Source organism: Arvicanthis niloticus, chromosome 5 (genome assembly GCF_011762505.2).
Source record: "Arvicanthis niloticus isolate mArvNil1 chromosome 5, mArvNil1.pat.X, whole genome shotgun sequence".
In the NCBI taxonomy this organism is placed as follows: Eukaryota; Metazoa; Chordata; class Mammalia; order Rodentia; family Muridae; genus Arvicanthis; species Arvicanthis niloticus.
In genome coordinates, this window is record NC_047662.1 from 40,675,091 (window position 1) to 40,689,170 (window position 14,080).

Here is a 14,080-nt window from a genome sequence, read left to right on the forward strand (position 1 = left end):
ATTCTGACATTTCTAGGAGACAAAAATCTCACAGAAAATTTCTTGTTCCTCTGACACTCATCTTTCCACTTGTCTTCCACTATGATCCCTGAGGTATAAGAGTCGTTCTGGAGATGGATCAGTTAGGGCTGGGCTCCATAAAGCCACTTTTTCTCTGTGATTCTTTTGATTTGTTGTGGTTTTCTATAAAGGTTTTAATCTCCATCTCTTGCAAGGAGAGATTTTGGTGGGGCTGCGACCTATACTTGTCTGTATACACTTACTTTTAAAGGTTAATTTTTTAAAGTTACATTTACCTCAAAAATGTAACTATGGGGAAAAAAATACAATCAACCAAAGAAACCTTAATTTATAATCAAAAAAATTAGAGCTATATACCATATGACATTGTACTTGAGTCTGTCTTCACACTGTAATTGCAACATGTGACTAATACAAACCCCTAAAGTTCTGTGAAAATTCAAGGACATGACATAACATGCTATCTTGCAAAAATTATTAATATACCTAACTTTAATAATGAATTCAATTTTAGTCACATGGTAAGAAGCAAATGGTGAATTAATTCAAACAGAAGATAAGGAAGTAGAGAGTCTTCTAGTGTAGTTTACTGAAAAAGAAAAGATTTCATTTGAGGAGAGCTAGGTTTGTAGGGTTTATTTAATTTGGTGTGTGTGTGGTGTATAAGGAGATGTGAGTGAGTGAGTGAGTGAGTGTATACACATGCATGCCAAGCCACATGTGTGGCATGTGTGGCATGTGTGCCACAGTGCACATACACAGGTGAGAAGTCAACTTCTAGGAGTTGGCTCTCTACTTCCATTGTGTGGGTCTCAGGGAAAACTCAAGTTGTCAGGCTTAGCAGCAAGCACCTTTACCTGGTGAGCTACCTGCAGGAGTTTTTTTTTTTTTTTTTTTTTTTTTTTTTGTTGTTGTTGTTGGTTTTGTTTAGTTTTGTATATTTTGGTTGGTAAAGACCTTGTCCCAATCTGTGGACTGCCGTTTTGTCCTACTGACAGTGTCCTTTGCCTTTTAGAAGCTTTTCAATTTTATGAGGTCCCATTTGTCAATTGTTGATCTTAAAGCATGACCCATTGGTGTTCTGTTCAAGAAATTTTCCCCTGTGCCAATGTGTTCAAGGTTCTTTCCCACTCTCTCTTCTATTAGATTCAGCATATCTGGTTTCATGTGGAGGTCCCTGGTCCACTTGGACTTGAGCTTTGTACAAGGAGACAAGAATGGATCAAAATATCTGTATGACAAGAACTTCAAGTCTCTGAGGAAAGGAATCGAAGACCTCAGAAGATGGAAAAATCTCCCATGCTCATGGATTGGCAGGATTAACATAGTTAAAATGACCATCTTACCAAAAGCAACCTACAGATTTAATGTAATCCCCATCAAAATTCCAACTCAATTCTTCACAGAGATAGAACAATTCTCAAATTCCTCTGGAATAACAAAAATACCTAGGATAGCGAAAACCATTCTGGGGGAATCGCCAGTCCTGACCTCAAGCTGGACTACAGACCAGTAGTGATAAAAAACCACATGGTATTGGTACAGAGACACATAGGTAGACCAATGGAATAGAACTGAAGACCCAGAAATAAACCCACACACCTATGGTCACTTAATCTTTGACAAAGAAGCCAAAAACATCCAGTGGAAAAAAGACAACATTTTCAACAAATGGTGTTGGTCCAACTGGTGGTCGGAATGCAGAATTTTGTTTTATTATGCAGTCTTGAGAGAATCTATATTTTTTTAAATTGACCTAATTTTTGTAGGAAAAATAATTTGTGTGTGTTCAAAGGAAAACAGGCCCACCCTGATCCATGAGAACATATTCCAGGATCACTAATGGATGCTTAAAATCTCAAATGGTACCAAACATATATATTTATGTTTTCCCCCTAAATAGCAATACATAAAACTTTTTGTTATTTCCAACTTAACTAAAAATTTTATCATATGTTATTTTTGCATCCATCTCTTTAATGCCTAAAGTACAGTAGCCAAACTGAATAAATTTTGATTATCCCTTTCATGGTTTTATAGAAAGAAGATTCATTCCCATTGTAGATCCTAGTAACCAGAATGCAGTCTATATAGTTGGTTTTTGTTTTTTTCGTCTTTCTTTCCTTACTCATAAAAACTTTTACTTTTTCTCCTAAAGCAGTGGTTCTCAAGCTTCCTGATGCTGAGACCCTTTGATGCAGTTCCTCACATTGTGGTGACCTCCAACCATAAAATTATTTTGTTGCTGCTTTATAACTTTAATTTTGCTATTGTTATGAGTCGTAATAAAGAAATGACATGCATGATATCTGATATGCAACCCCTGTGAAAGGACCATTCATCAAATCCCCACCCACCCAAGTCATGATCCACAGGTTGAGAACCTCACTGCCCTAAAAGACTCACTGCAGATGTTCTTTTGTTTTGTTATTTCAATTTGATTTAAAATTAGTTCAAATTCAGTGCCTCCCAGAAGCTGGAGACATGGCTCACATTCTAGCTGTTCTTGCAGAAGAACTTGGTTGGATTCTCAGCACTCACACAGCACCTTACAAGCTCCTGTAATTCCTATCCCAGTGGATCAGACACCTTCTTCCGGCATCCACAGGCACTGCATGCAATTGGTGCATACACATGCAGACACCTTTTTCTCTGTGAAATTGCCAAAAGTCATCAGCTTTTGGTCCCAGAACAGAACAGTGAGAGTTAAATTGCTAGAAGCCAACAGCTTCTGACCCTCAGAACAGTAATAAAGAGTTATAAGGTCAGAGATCATCAGCCTTTGGCCTATGTCAGACACTATGTCTCTCCTTAGTACCTATCCCTGACAGATATAGCCCCTGGAAGCGTTGTATACTTTTATTATATGCTTCACAGTATATAATAGGAGGTTACTGACACAATAAATCCTAATAGTCATGCTTTCTTTCCCAGCCTCTTAAGACTAACATCAAAGTTAAGCAAGAAAATATTATCTATAACTATGGAACAGAATTAAGACAATATCTTTTAATATCTTACGGTCCATATACACGCAGAGCTTCAAAGTAAAACAAATATAAAACATACCCCATCTTTTCTGCTTCCTGGTATTATTCTTTTGAGTCTGTGTGTACTGCTCTCAATGAATAAATGATCTGTCAGCTTTGATTTTGAGTACATTGCTACAAGTATAAAATTGTCTACTTTTAAGTTATAAAACCTTGAGGCTCAATTCCAATAAAGGCACTCAATGATGTAGGTTAAAAAATTCCTTTGTTAAGTTGACAATTCTATGTAAAAATCATCTAAAAAACAACCTGTCTGAAGTCTGTATATTGAAATGCAAAACTAACAGAAACATATTAGTAATAATCTTGCATGGAAAGTTTCTGGCTTCAAAATTTGAATGTGACATTATTCACGGCACATTAACGTTACCAATTCATTGCTGTGAAGAAAAAAAGAACAGGAAGTGGGCAGATGAGTGGAGGATATGTGCTTTCAGTTCAATAAGAAGGTGGAAAATAGGCTTACCTCTTCTGATTGCTCACGGGTCTGTACAGGTGAAGTTCTTCTTCCCACAGTTAGTCGATGACAGGGATAAGAGAGTCCTGATTCAGCAAGACACATCTGCACAAAGTAAAGTGCATCATTTTAAACAAAATATAATTTCCATCAAAAAAGGATTTTGGATTTCTATTTTTTTCTATAATTTTAAGCTATGTTAGAAAGCTATTAGCCTGGGTATAACATTACAAAGAAGGCTTTGACATTCTCGAACTTTTCACCAAGTAAAATATTCTGGTAAACCAGGCATGATGACACACACCTTTAATCTCAGCACTTGAGAGGCAGAGGCAGGTGTATCTCAGCCTGGACTACATACTGAGTTCCAAGTCGGCTGGGACTGCATAGATAATGAGACACTGCTCCCCCCTCCCCGCCCCGACACTGTAATCAAGACTAATTTTCAGTAGAAAACAGATGAGAGAAAATAGAAATTATAGACAAGGCCAAATTATACATACTTTCCCTCAGTGCAGGTCTGTTAATGGGCTCATTCATAGAATAGGATCCATGTTTCCTAGCAGGAACATAGGAAGCATATGTCCCAAAGCCCCCGGTGTTTTCATTTTACTACACAGTTACAATGTTATTTATACATCAGTACTAACACACAATGGTAAGGATTATAAAGGCTTACAAACCTAAAGTGCATGTAAAGAACTTACTTGGTTTACATTCTAAACACTGTCCAAAGAATCTGTGCTGTTCTGCAATAACAATTAAGTAACATATATTTATGTCTATTAAAGTTTATAGTATATCTGATAGTAACTAAAATTAACTTGGAGGTTTAAATTTAAATTGGGCAAACATAAAAAAATCTGACTGGACTTTATGTTTCATAAGTATCAATTATCTTAAAGAAACAGTCAGATTCTAAGAAAATGGACCTAAAATTTTTTTACCTGTTTCAGAATTAGTGAATCCTCTCAAGAAATCACAAAGTAAAAGTAACATGAAAGAATTATGATTAACAAAACAATTTTATATGCCAACAGTTCATGGTGATTATCAATAACATATTTTAGTATTGTAGTGCATGCTACATATCATTTATTCTGTAATGGTATTTTATTCTCATGCTATTTTGGTTAACTTCTGTCTACAAATTATTTGTATTTCATATCATGTAACTATGTAGGAGAATTAAAACAGTATTAAGGCAAGCTGCAGAGATACCTCAGTAGATAAAAACACTGTTCTTCCAGAGGACCTGGGTTTGGTTCTCAACACCCAGCACATTCTGACATTCATTGTAACTCTACTTCTGGAGGAGCCATTGCCCTTTTCAGGGTTCTGTGTGCTATATATACACATGATACACTTACTTGCAGGAAAAACACTCACAGTGTTTTTATGTAAAATGAAAATATATAATTCTTAAAAACCCAACAAAACAATGTTAAAGGCTGGAGGTGGAGCTTAGTAGAGGAGCACACACTGTGAGTACTCAATTGATTTCTAGCACTCAAGACAACAACACAGTTAAACACCCTTAAGAAGGTATGTGTTCCTATGGCAAATTGTAACGTATACATGTACTTAATATAATGATGATGTAAATCAATGTTTCTTTTATTATTAGAAATAAAATATGGTATTGACATAGAAAAGTTATTCTTTGGTAACTCTGGAAAGATATGAATTAGTGTGACTTAAAGGAAGAAATCCAAATATCTACAAATCAATACATTCATAGGCAGCAGACAATAGTGGATGAGGCAAACTAGAATTCAAACATGCTTACTTAGGCTAATTATTTCAATGCAAATATTGATGTGGAAAATAGAGACTTCACATAAATACCCAAGTATGCTGACATACACAGATTATACTGATAAAAGTCATGAGTCATGTGTTTAGACAGGTGTGGTGACACATGCCTTTAATCCCAGTACTTGGGAGGCAGAGGCAGATATATCTCTGAGTTTGAAGAGAGTTTGGATTTTCCATTATCACAAAGAGAAGACTTAAATAGGTTCCCCCCAAAAGAAGCAACTTAAAGGGCTTAGAGATGCAGCTTAGTTAGTTGGTAGAGTATTTACCTAATATGAAAGAGGCCTGGGGTGGCATCCCCAGCACCATACAAACATAGGGTGTACCTATAATGCCAGACCTGGAAGGTGGAGGTGGGAGGACCATTAGTGTGAGGTTGCCCTTGTCTAAACATCTAATTTATGTAATGATAACGTGAGTCAAAGTTTCTTCTATTATTAGAAATAAAATATGGTATCCATGGTACTTTAAAAACATCTTTGTTAACTTTGGGGATGAATTCGTCTGACAAAGTGAAGAAATTCAAATATCTACAAATTAATAATTCATAGGCAGCAGATCATAAAACTCAAAAAACAAACTCAACTCAAAGATTCTGTTATTTCATAATTCAATTCTATATTGCTTAATAAATGCTGCTTAAACAAATGATTGGATATAAGATATAGTGCCTGTCTTAAGGGTACATATATACCAACTGAGAAGACAGATACACAAAGCAACATGCACAGAATCTTCTAGACGTAAGAAAGTTAGTAGGAGTATAATTTCACACCTATATCATACTATCTAATCAATCTTTAAAAATATAAACAAACAAACAAACAAACAAACAAATAAAGCTCATTCCACAGTATAATCCCCAGCACTAAAATCCTAGAGTCATGACTCTAACTATATACCAGCGTTTAAGTTGGGGTAAAGCAGTTAGATAAATAATGGGAAAACAGCTTCTTCTCCGTGCTTTCATAGTCCTGTATTTTGTACTTGTCTTTTAGTACTTTTAAGATATAAAATATGAAAAAAAAATTCATCTATTTTTCTGTGTGTCTAATTTCCTTTGGGCTGATCTGAAAGTGAAAATTTAAGGCTTCTTTGGAAAGTCAGTTGTGTTGGATGTGTTTGGATGGTGGGGCAAACACGTGAAGGAGTGTTTCCTAAAGTAGACACAGGTGAATGGCTAAGGTAGATTCAAGAAGGAATGTTTTGCTGAAGTAGACACAGGAGAAAGGATGTTCTGCTAAAGCAAGCACGTAAAAAGTCATGTGATTAAGAATTCTTTGCTAACAACACACATATTACATTGTGTCATTGACCTGCATTTGTCGGAACTCCATAGAGTGAAATGCACCAAAAAATTTCTGGTGGTGTGCTGCAGTTTCTTGCTACTTCCTCAGACTCAGGCTGATTGGCAGAATAATGTCAGCTGAGAAAGACTGACATGATGAGGCAAGACATGTTCTGAGGCAACCCATGGAAGACATGTGATGTTTGGAGGGATATAAATAGGACTCGATGGACAGTGACAGAAATAAAAGCTAAGCTAGGTTTGCTTATAGAGCTAGCTGTTCAACTTTTGTTGGTCTCACATCTTCGCTGAGCTTTAATTTGCTGAGAGAGGCACAACCAAGAATTTTTCCTGGTGTCCCTCCCTGATCCCTCCAGCTGACCTGTGCCGAGCCTGAGGCCTGGTGTCTCTGCTAGGTAGTGCCACCCTGTTGATTTGTGTTTGCTATTCTGACTCTACCAAACTAGACTGCTGATGTATCTGTGAAGTGTTTGCAAGTGGATCGAGCTGCTGATGCTAACTTGTGAACTGAACTGCTAATGTCCAGACAGGAGTTGCTCCAAAGAACCTTTCTAAACAGGTCCACTTCCCCTGTATCCTTTCTTTTCCACTACCTCTGGTAGGTAGTAGGCTACAAGGGAGGTTAAGCATTTAAGAACCATCATTAAAAACAGGCTATCTTAGTTAGGGTTTTATTGCTGTGAACAGACATCATGACTAATGCAAGTCTTATAAAGGACAACATTTAATTGAGGCTGGCTTACAGGTTCAGAGGTTCCTTCTACTATCATCAAGACAAGTCATGGCAGAGTCCAGGCACGCATGGTGCAGGCAGAGCTAAGAGTTTTATATTTTCATCTTAAGGCTGCTAGCAGAATACTGGCTTCCAGGGAGCTAGGATGAGGGTCTTAAAGCCCACACACAGAGTAACAAACCTACTCCAACAAAGCCATACCTACTCCAACAGGGCCACACCTTCTAATAGTGCCACTCCCTGGGCAGAGCATATACAAACCATCACATAGATGTTTGAAAAACATTAATGTTACATGGATCTTTTGTTCCTAAAGTGTCTTCTAATCCATTTTTGCTAAACAGACAAAACAATTGTGTTGGGAGCTGACTTTAGTAGAAAGTGGCTAGATCAACTTTGCAGCCATCTGGAACCATATACCCTGATGAAAGACTTGGTTGTCAAAAGCCTTTAACAGCTGAAGCACACTCTGATAAATATATTGTTTATCCCACATAGCTTGTTTTGCTGTTTAGTGACCTCAGCTGTATGGTGCACGTGGTAAAATGTTTTCACCTGTGTTCTCCTGCTTGTGTATATAAATACCTCAGAATTCCCTTCAATAAGGGAGACTTGAGAAAATAGAAGAGACTGAATCACACCCTGTCTTGTCTCCATTCTTCGCGTCTCTTGCCCCAAGAGCCCCACTCTCTCTCTTGACCAGAGCACTTAGCCCCAAAAGTGTTGAGGCAAAGTGTTGAGGCAGAATGTGGGCCTCAACACAATTGGTATTAAGAGTCTAGTAATTCAGAGACTGTGATATATATTTATCCTATGTTCTAAGTTTTCCTGGACAAAAACATTACATATAGAACTGTTAAGATTATCCTTTAGCTTTATGAGAGGTTAGTCATAAGTAGGAGTTATTTATTTCTGCCTTCTCACTAATTTGCATGCATCAATTTATCATGGGGAAAAAGGTACCTAAGTAAAACTGAGAACATAGCTCTAAAACCCAGGAGATACTAAAATGCTTCAAAAACAAAACTTTTACAATAAGTACTATAATGCTGTTTTTTTTTTTTTTTTTTTTTTTTTTTTTTTCGGCTGCAAAGATCCAACCATTTAATCACAAAAGCTCATCACCCTTACCCCATGATGACATTCCAAGCACAGGATGGGAACAGCTATTAGGAGGCTGTGGAAAGCCAAGGAAAATGAGGATGTCAGACGGACTCCTGGGTTAAGAACTGTATTGGGTAGAGGCCTCTTTGCCCAGACACTGCATGAACCATACGGGGGGCCGGGGCTGGCCACACACCACCAAAAGTATGAGAGTGCTGGCTGGTGTGGATGTGTGCTTCACTAGCTTCCTTCTGCCAAGTCCAAATATCGGTGAGGGACGACGAGTTCATACAGGCCTTGTCCGCTTGGCCTTTTTCTCAGACCTCACGGCATCATCATGGGCTTTCCTCTTCTCTGCGAGCTTGTTGGCCTCTCGGATTTTGCGCCGCTTGCCAAACATGATCTTTTGGTAAAGGTACTTCTCTCGCTTTTTCATCATCATGATGGCCAGGCGCTTGGCCTCACTTTCTTCTTCCTGGGCCAGCCGCTGCTTGTCTTCGAGCTTCACAGTGCCGGCCATAACCTGGGGTTTCTTTCCTTCCAGCCTTTGCTGCTCCAAGGCCGACAGGTGCGCTTCCTCCTCCTCCTCCGATTCAGCTTCTGCATCTTCATCCTCATTTTCCGCTGCAACATCACCGTCACCTTCGTTGTCATCGTCTTCATCATCCTCGCTCTCCTCTTCCTCTTCCAAGTTTCCTGGATCTTCTCCCCGCTGCAGAGCCAAGAGCTTCAGCTTCTCAGGAGGAATGTAATCTCCTTCCTTCTCAGATACAAAGGGCGAAAGATGTGGGGGCAACTGTACCCCAGGGAAGTACTCTGCCACAGGGAGGAGGAGCCGGGCATTCACACAGTCAAACACCCACTGGGGCTGTACATGGTACCTGCCAATGATGGGGGTCTGCTGCCCTGGCCGGTCAACAATCTGGTGGGTGATGCAAGAGTCTGTGACGTCATAGGTGGCTCCGATGCACAAAGACTTGTCCCAGGATACATCCCCACCAAAACTCCTGATAATGAAGGCCAATGCTTCTCGGGGCACCTCGCGGTTTAGGAAGAACTTCAGGCCTTCAAAGAGTTTCTTGTGCTTTTCCTGTGCCTCCAGCTCTTTCCTTCGACCTTCCTCCTGTGCTGTCACCTCCCCATCAGTAGGAAACTCATCGGCCTCAGCCTCCTCTATAGCTGGCACCACCACTCGAGCCAGGCTGGCACTGAGAGCAGCCAGTTTCTCCATAGAGCTCTCAGAGTCCAATGCATATGTGTCCTCGCTGACCTTTGTCTCTGCTTGGGCTTGACCTTCAAGCTTGGGCAGGTAGTGAAGGTTGAGTGACTGGTAGAGGCGGAAGTTGACGAAGCCCAGGAGTGTGGTATAGAACTCAGTGAAGGTGGCCATGACCCTGTAGTCCACATCTGTTGGATGATCATGGGAGAAAGCATAGGGTGCAATCCATACAATGGGCTGACCCAGCACTTCAGCCTGATAGTAAATGCCTTTAATGGACAGGAAGACCTTGCGTAGGGCTCGGGCAGCGATGACATAGTGTAGAAACTCCACAGTGAGCCGGCGGCACAGCTGAATGGTCTGCACATGGCACTTGCCCGTCCGGGGGAAGGTGGAGAAGAGGAAGCACATTGATAGGGCATCATCGAGGTCCCGCAAAGCATCGATAAATGTGGGGTACCGCTCCTTGACAATGTGGTCAAGTTTGAAGCTGGGTTTATTGTCCTTCAGGCGCTCTACAGAATTCCATTCGCTCTTCCCATAGGCTTTGCGGAGCTTCCGAACAAACACCTTGTACTCTCGGAATTTGTTGACAATGGGTTCATGGAGGAGGAATTTAATATCTTTGATAAGGTAAAATGTTCGAGCTGCTGTGGAGCCCTTGTTAACTTTCTTCTTATGCTTGGGTTCATGAGGATAAATACCTTTCAGGATGCACAGCCGCCTGAAATCAGGCAGGCTCAGCTGTAGCTTCTTCCGGGCTTTGTTTCGTGTGATATAATTGGTGGCAGAGCCTCGTTCATACTTCTTCTTCTCCAGACCTCCCATAGCTCCACGTTGAGTAACTCTTTTAGGCAACTATAATGCTGTTTTTTAAAGGGTATTTTTTTATACAGTTTCACACACCAAAAAAAAAAAAAAAAATGCTGTTATTTACTCCTCAGTGGATACCATCAAACTGAACCTGAAATTATACTAAAAATGGACACAGCTATATAACAAATGAGAAAAAGATCATATTGGTAACTCAAACAACAAAGTCCATGTAAGCTTTGTATTTTAAGAACTGCACAAGCAAAGTCAGTCTGCTTAGCACTTCTCCTAATTTTATCACTAAGAAAATTGTTAGAGAATACTTATAGTGAATAAAATATATCTAATGCTAAATAGTTTCATAATATATACATGTATAACTCAATTATTAATAGTAATACATTTTTGCAAATTCCAGACTTTGTAGAATTACAAGATAGCATCAAAACTAACCAAACATAAATACAGCTTTCCCCTGACATATCTATCAAAAGATAAGAAGCTACTTTGTCCTAAGTATCCACAAACACTGTCCTATTATAGGCTGTTTGTTCAAATATTTTATTTTTCACTATAAAACACTGTGAGGGCCAAATTATCCTGCAGGAAGACCAGTCAATATGTTTCAAGTGCTTGAAGGGCACATATGAAGACTGGTTAAGAAAGAAGAAAAAGATGTTACTGACAATTATATGCTTGCTCATAGATAACTAGCCTCACAATCTGTAGAGTTGAAAAATTTTGTAAATAAGCTTTGAAAGATAACTTTAAAATGTTTGAAAAGACAATTAATATACATTACAGGTCAAATGAAAATAATAAATGAAGGAATATATATATATATATATATATATATATATATATATAATATGCCTATATATATATAATATATAGGCATAGTATTAGATAAGATTTTTGCCCTAAGAGAGAAGATTGAGCTAATATGCCTAATAAAAATTTCTACTACAGAGTATTCAACAAGTAGGATATTATTTTGAAAATTAGTACTTGTGGCTTGAGATAAGATATATAATTAGAGTATTATGATATATTGACTCAAATATGTGCTGAATCTCAACCTACTGTACAAGTAGGACTAGTAATAACAGTGCTTACATATAGAAATGTATAAATGAGGAAAATTATTTCATGAAATGTAACAGTAGAGCATCTGTAAGCTGACATTACATATTATCATCATTTCTTCTATGGAGGACTTTTTATTTAACAATAAGTATGCTCTGTCAACAAAATGTTTATGTATTTAAGTTATTCCAAATACCTTTCAAAGAGAAACAAAAAGACTATCTTACACTCTTCCTAGTCTATATGATCACAATTAAGCACAAAGGGATGTATTAGGAAAGCTTACATCTGATTATTCCAGTACACCAACAATGACTAAAACATAAGGATGGCAGCATCATCTAAAGAGTTGAGACAGGAAAAGAAAATCACCAACTGAGTTTTCCCTATTTAGTAATTCAAAGAAAACATAAAGATTCAAACTTTTGGTTGATTCTCAAAAGAACAGAAGATGTCTAAGTACAGATTTTTTCTATTAATTTGATATATAAAGTGGTGTGATAATTCTCACACAAATACATTGTAAACTGATCAAATCAGGAATAGACTTTTAAGTCAGTATGTCTGAGTTCAAATTCATTTCTAGAGTTCACTACAGTTAATATTCTACCTCACAAACCCACGTTTTTATTTTCCTTCTGTAAAAACTGGCAGCACCTTGCCTGTAGGTATTTGGCTAGAAAAGCTTAAATGAAAAGACATTTGCAAATACTCCATCAGTGAGTAAACACTTCTAAAACCCATTTGAAGATTTCATTTTCTCCTTACAGAAATTATTATTTGGAACATACTAACTACATCAGTTATTCTTAAAGTATGATCTACAGACACATGGCTATTACAATCATTAAAGGAGGTTCACAGGATCAAAATTATGCCCTAGAAACATAGGTACCATATGAACTTTGAACAGATTTTACACTGATATAACAAGTACAATCTGTGACCAGGCCTTATGGAGGTTTATAATTTCAGCTACTTGAGAGAATGAAGCAAGTTTATAGTCTGCCTGGGCTAGAGACTGAGTTCAACATTAGCCTGGGATCCATAGAACTCTATCTCAAAATAAAGAAGGAAAAAGAGGTTGGGAATATAGCTCACACAGAGCACTTGGCTAGCATGTGTGAGATGGTTCAATTGTCAGGACAAAAAAGAAAAGAAAAAAAAAGGGATAATGCCACCTAAAGCTGCTAATACCATAGCACAAATCTTGGTGGTGCCATGAAGCTGAGTGCCTGGTAGATCTTTTTCTTCCTTCAACTCTCCTCAGTACCATCTTGTGACTTTTGAAACATTCTCTCACTGTCTTGTAGGTTAGGATTGGTGACCAGAGAGACCTGAGATCCCTTATCTATCTCTAAAACTCTATATAGTCTTAACAGTCCCAACACTACTCAAAAATCCAGTGGAAAGTCTCTTCTGGGACTAAAGATAAATGATTTCAGTTGTGAACTAACTTAAGTTCAAAACCAAGTTACATGGCTCTAATATACAATGTTACAAGTAATAATTCTCATTCCAGGAGAAAAAATGCAAATATAGAAATAAATGGTCAGACCAAAGCAACACTGAAACCTAGCAGGGGAAACACCAAATCCTACAGCTCCATGTCTATATCTGGTGCCGATGATGGAATCATCCATACTCCTACTCTGTGGCTACAGCTTCTCCTTAGAAGACAGCACCTAGTCCCAGCATTTCCCACATCCTGGGCTTTCCAATGTAATCTAGGTTTTACTATCACAGCTCACACAGGGGACTCACCCAGGGCCTCCTTGCAGGGACTCTGGTCTTGCCCCCAAATTATCTGGCCTCAACAGGATACATTCTGTTGTAAGCTTGCTAGGTCTGGGGACCCTAGGCAACAGTTCTATCAACCTCTGTGTGCAGACAACATGGGAGACCAATCTCCTAGGCAGTTTTTCACACAGAGACCCCCTCTGAGTGGCATTCTAAGGTAAGGTTTTCTCCTTTCAAAAGAATTTATCATTTCCTACTATGAACTTGCTCTCATAGCACCCTTCCTAGGGTTCAAGTGGGGAACTCACAATTCCTCTTTTAATATGATAATCTCTTCAATAGTCACAGCTACTTACTCAGCACTTACTTAATCAGCAACTTTAAACTCCTGTCTTCCCTTGCTAAGTGACAGTTTCCCCACCTTACTGCTCAATCTTTTTGCTTTGTCTTATTGTAGAGCTTTGTCTCAAGTTGTACTGATGGGCATTTAGCATTAAGGTTAATTTTTGGAAGCTTACTACTTAATTAAGATAATATAATTCAAATTTTATAAATAATAAATGTATTTTCAAAAATGTTTGCTGATCAACATGTACTGATTGTCAACCTGACAGCACCTGGAATCATGTAAGAGACAAATTTCTAGGCAAACATATACATATGAAGCTGTTTCTAAATTGGTAGCTACAGTGGGAGATGACCCAAGGTGAATGTGGATGGTGCAACTCTG

The 14,080-nt window shown here is 38.4% G+C and overlaps 2 protein-coding genes across 2 annotated transcripts in view; both read right to left on the reverse strand.

Moving 5' to 3' along the window:
* Window positions 1-14,080, reverse strand: part of Faf1 (Fas associated factor 1) — a 294,340-nt gene that overhangs the window by 124,791 nt on the left and 155,469 nt on the right. Inside the window, exon 9 of the mRNA XM_076935184.1 lies at window positions 3,538-3,633. Within this exon, the coding sequence (XP_076791299.1) occupies window positions 3,538-3,633 (96 nt within the window). The remainder of the gene's footprint in view (window positions 1-3,537; window positions 3,634-14,080) is intronic.
* On the reverse strand, window positions 8,604-10,564 carry LOC117708326 (pescadillo homolog). The gene has a single exon (XM_034501883.2). It carries the CDS (start codon window positions 10,537-10,539, stop codon window positions 8,779-8,781), a length of 1,761 nt encoding a protein of 586 aa, XP_034357774.1. The 5' UTR covers window positions 10,540-10,564; the 3' UTR covers window positions 8,604-8,778.

Bases quoted from the DNA above. Each gene is read 5' to 3' on its own strand.
- LOC117708326 (XM_034501883.2), bottom strand. From the start codon at position 10,539: ATGGGAGGTCTGGAGAAGAAGAAGTATGAACGAGGCTCTGCCACCAAT.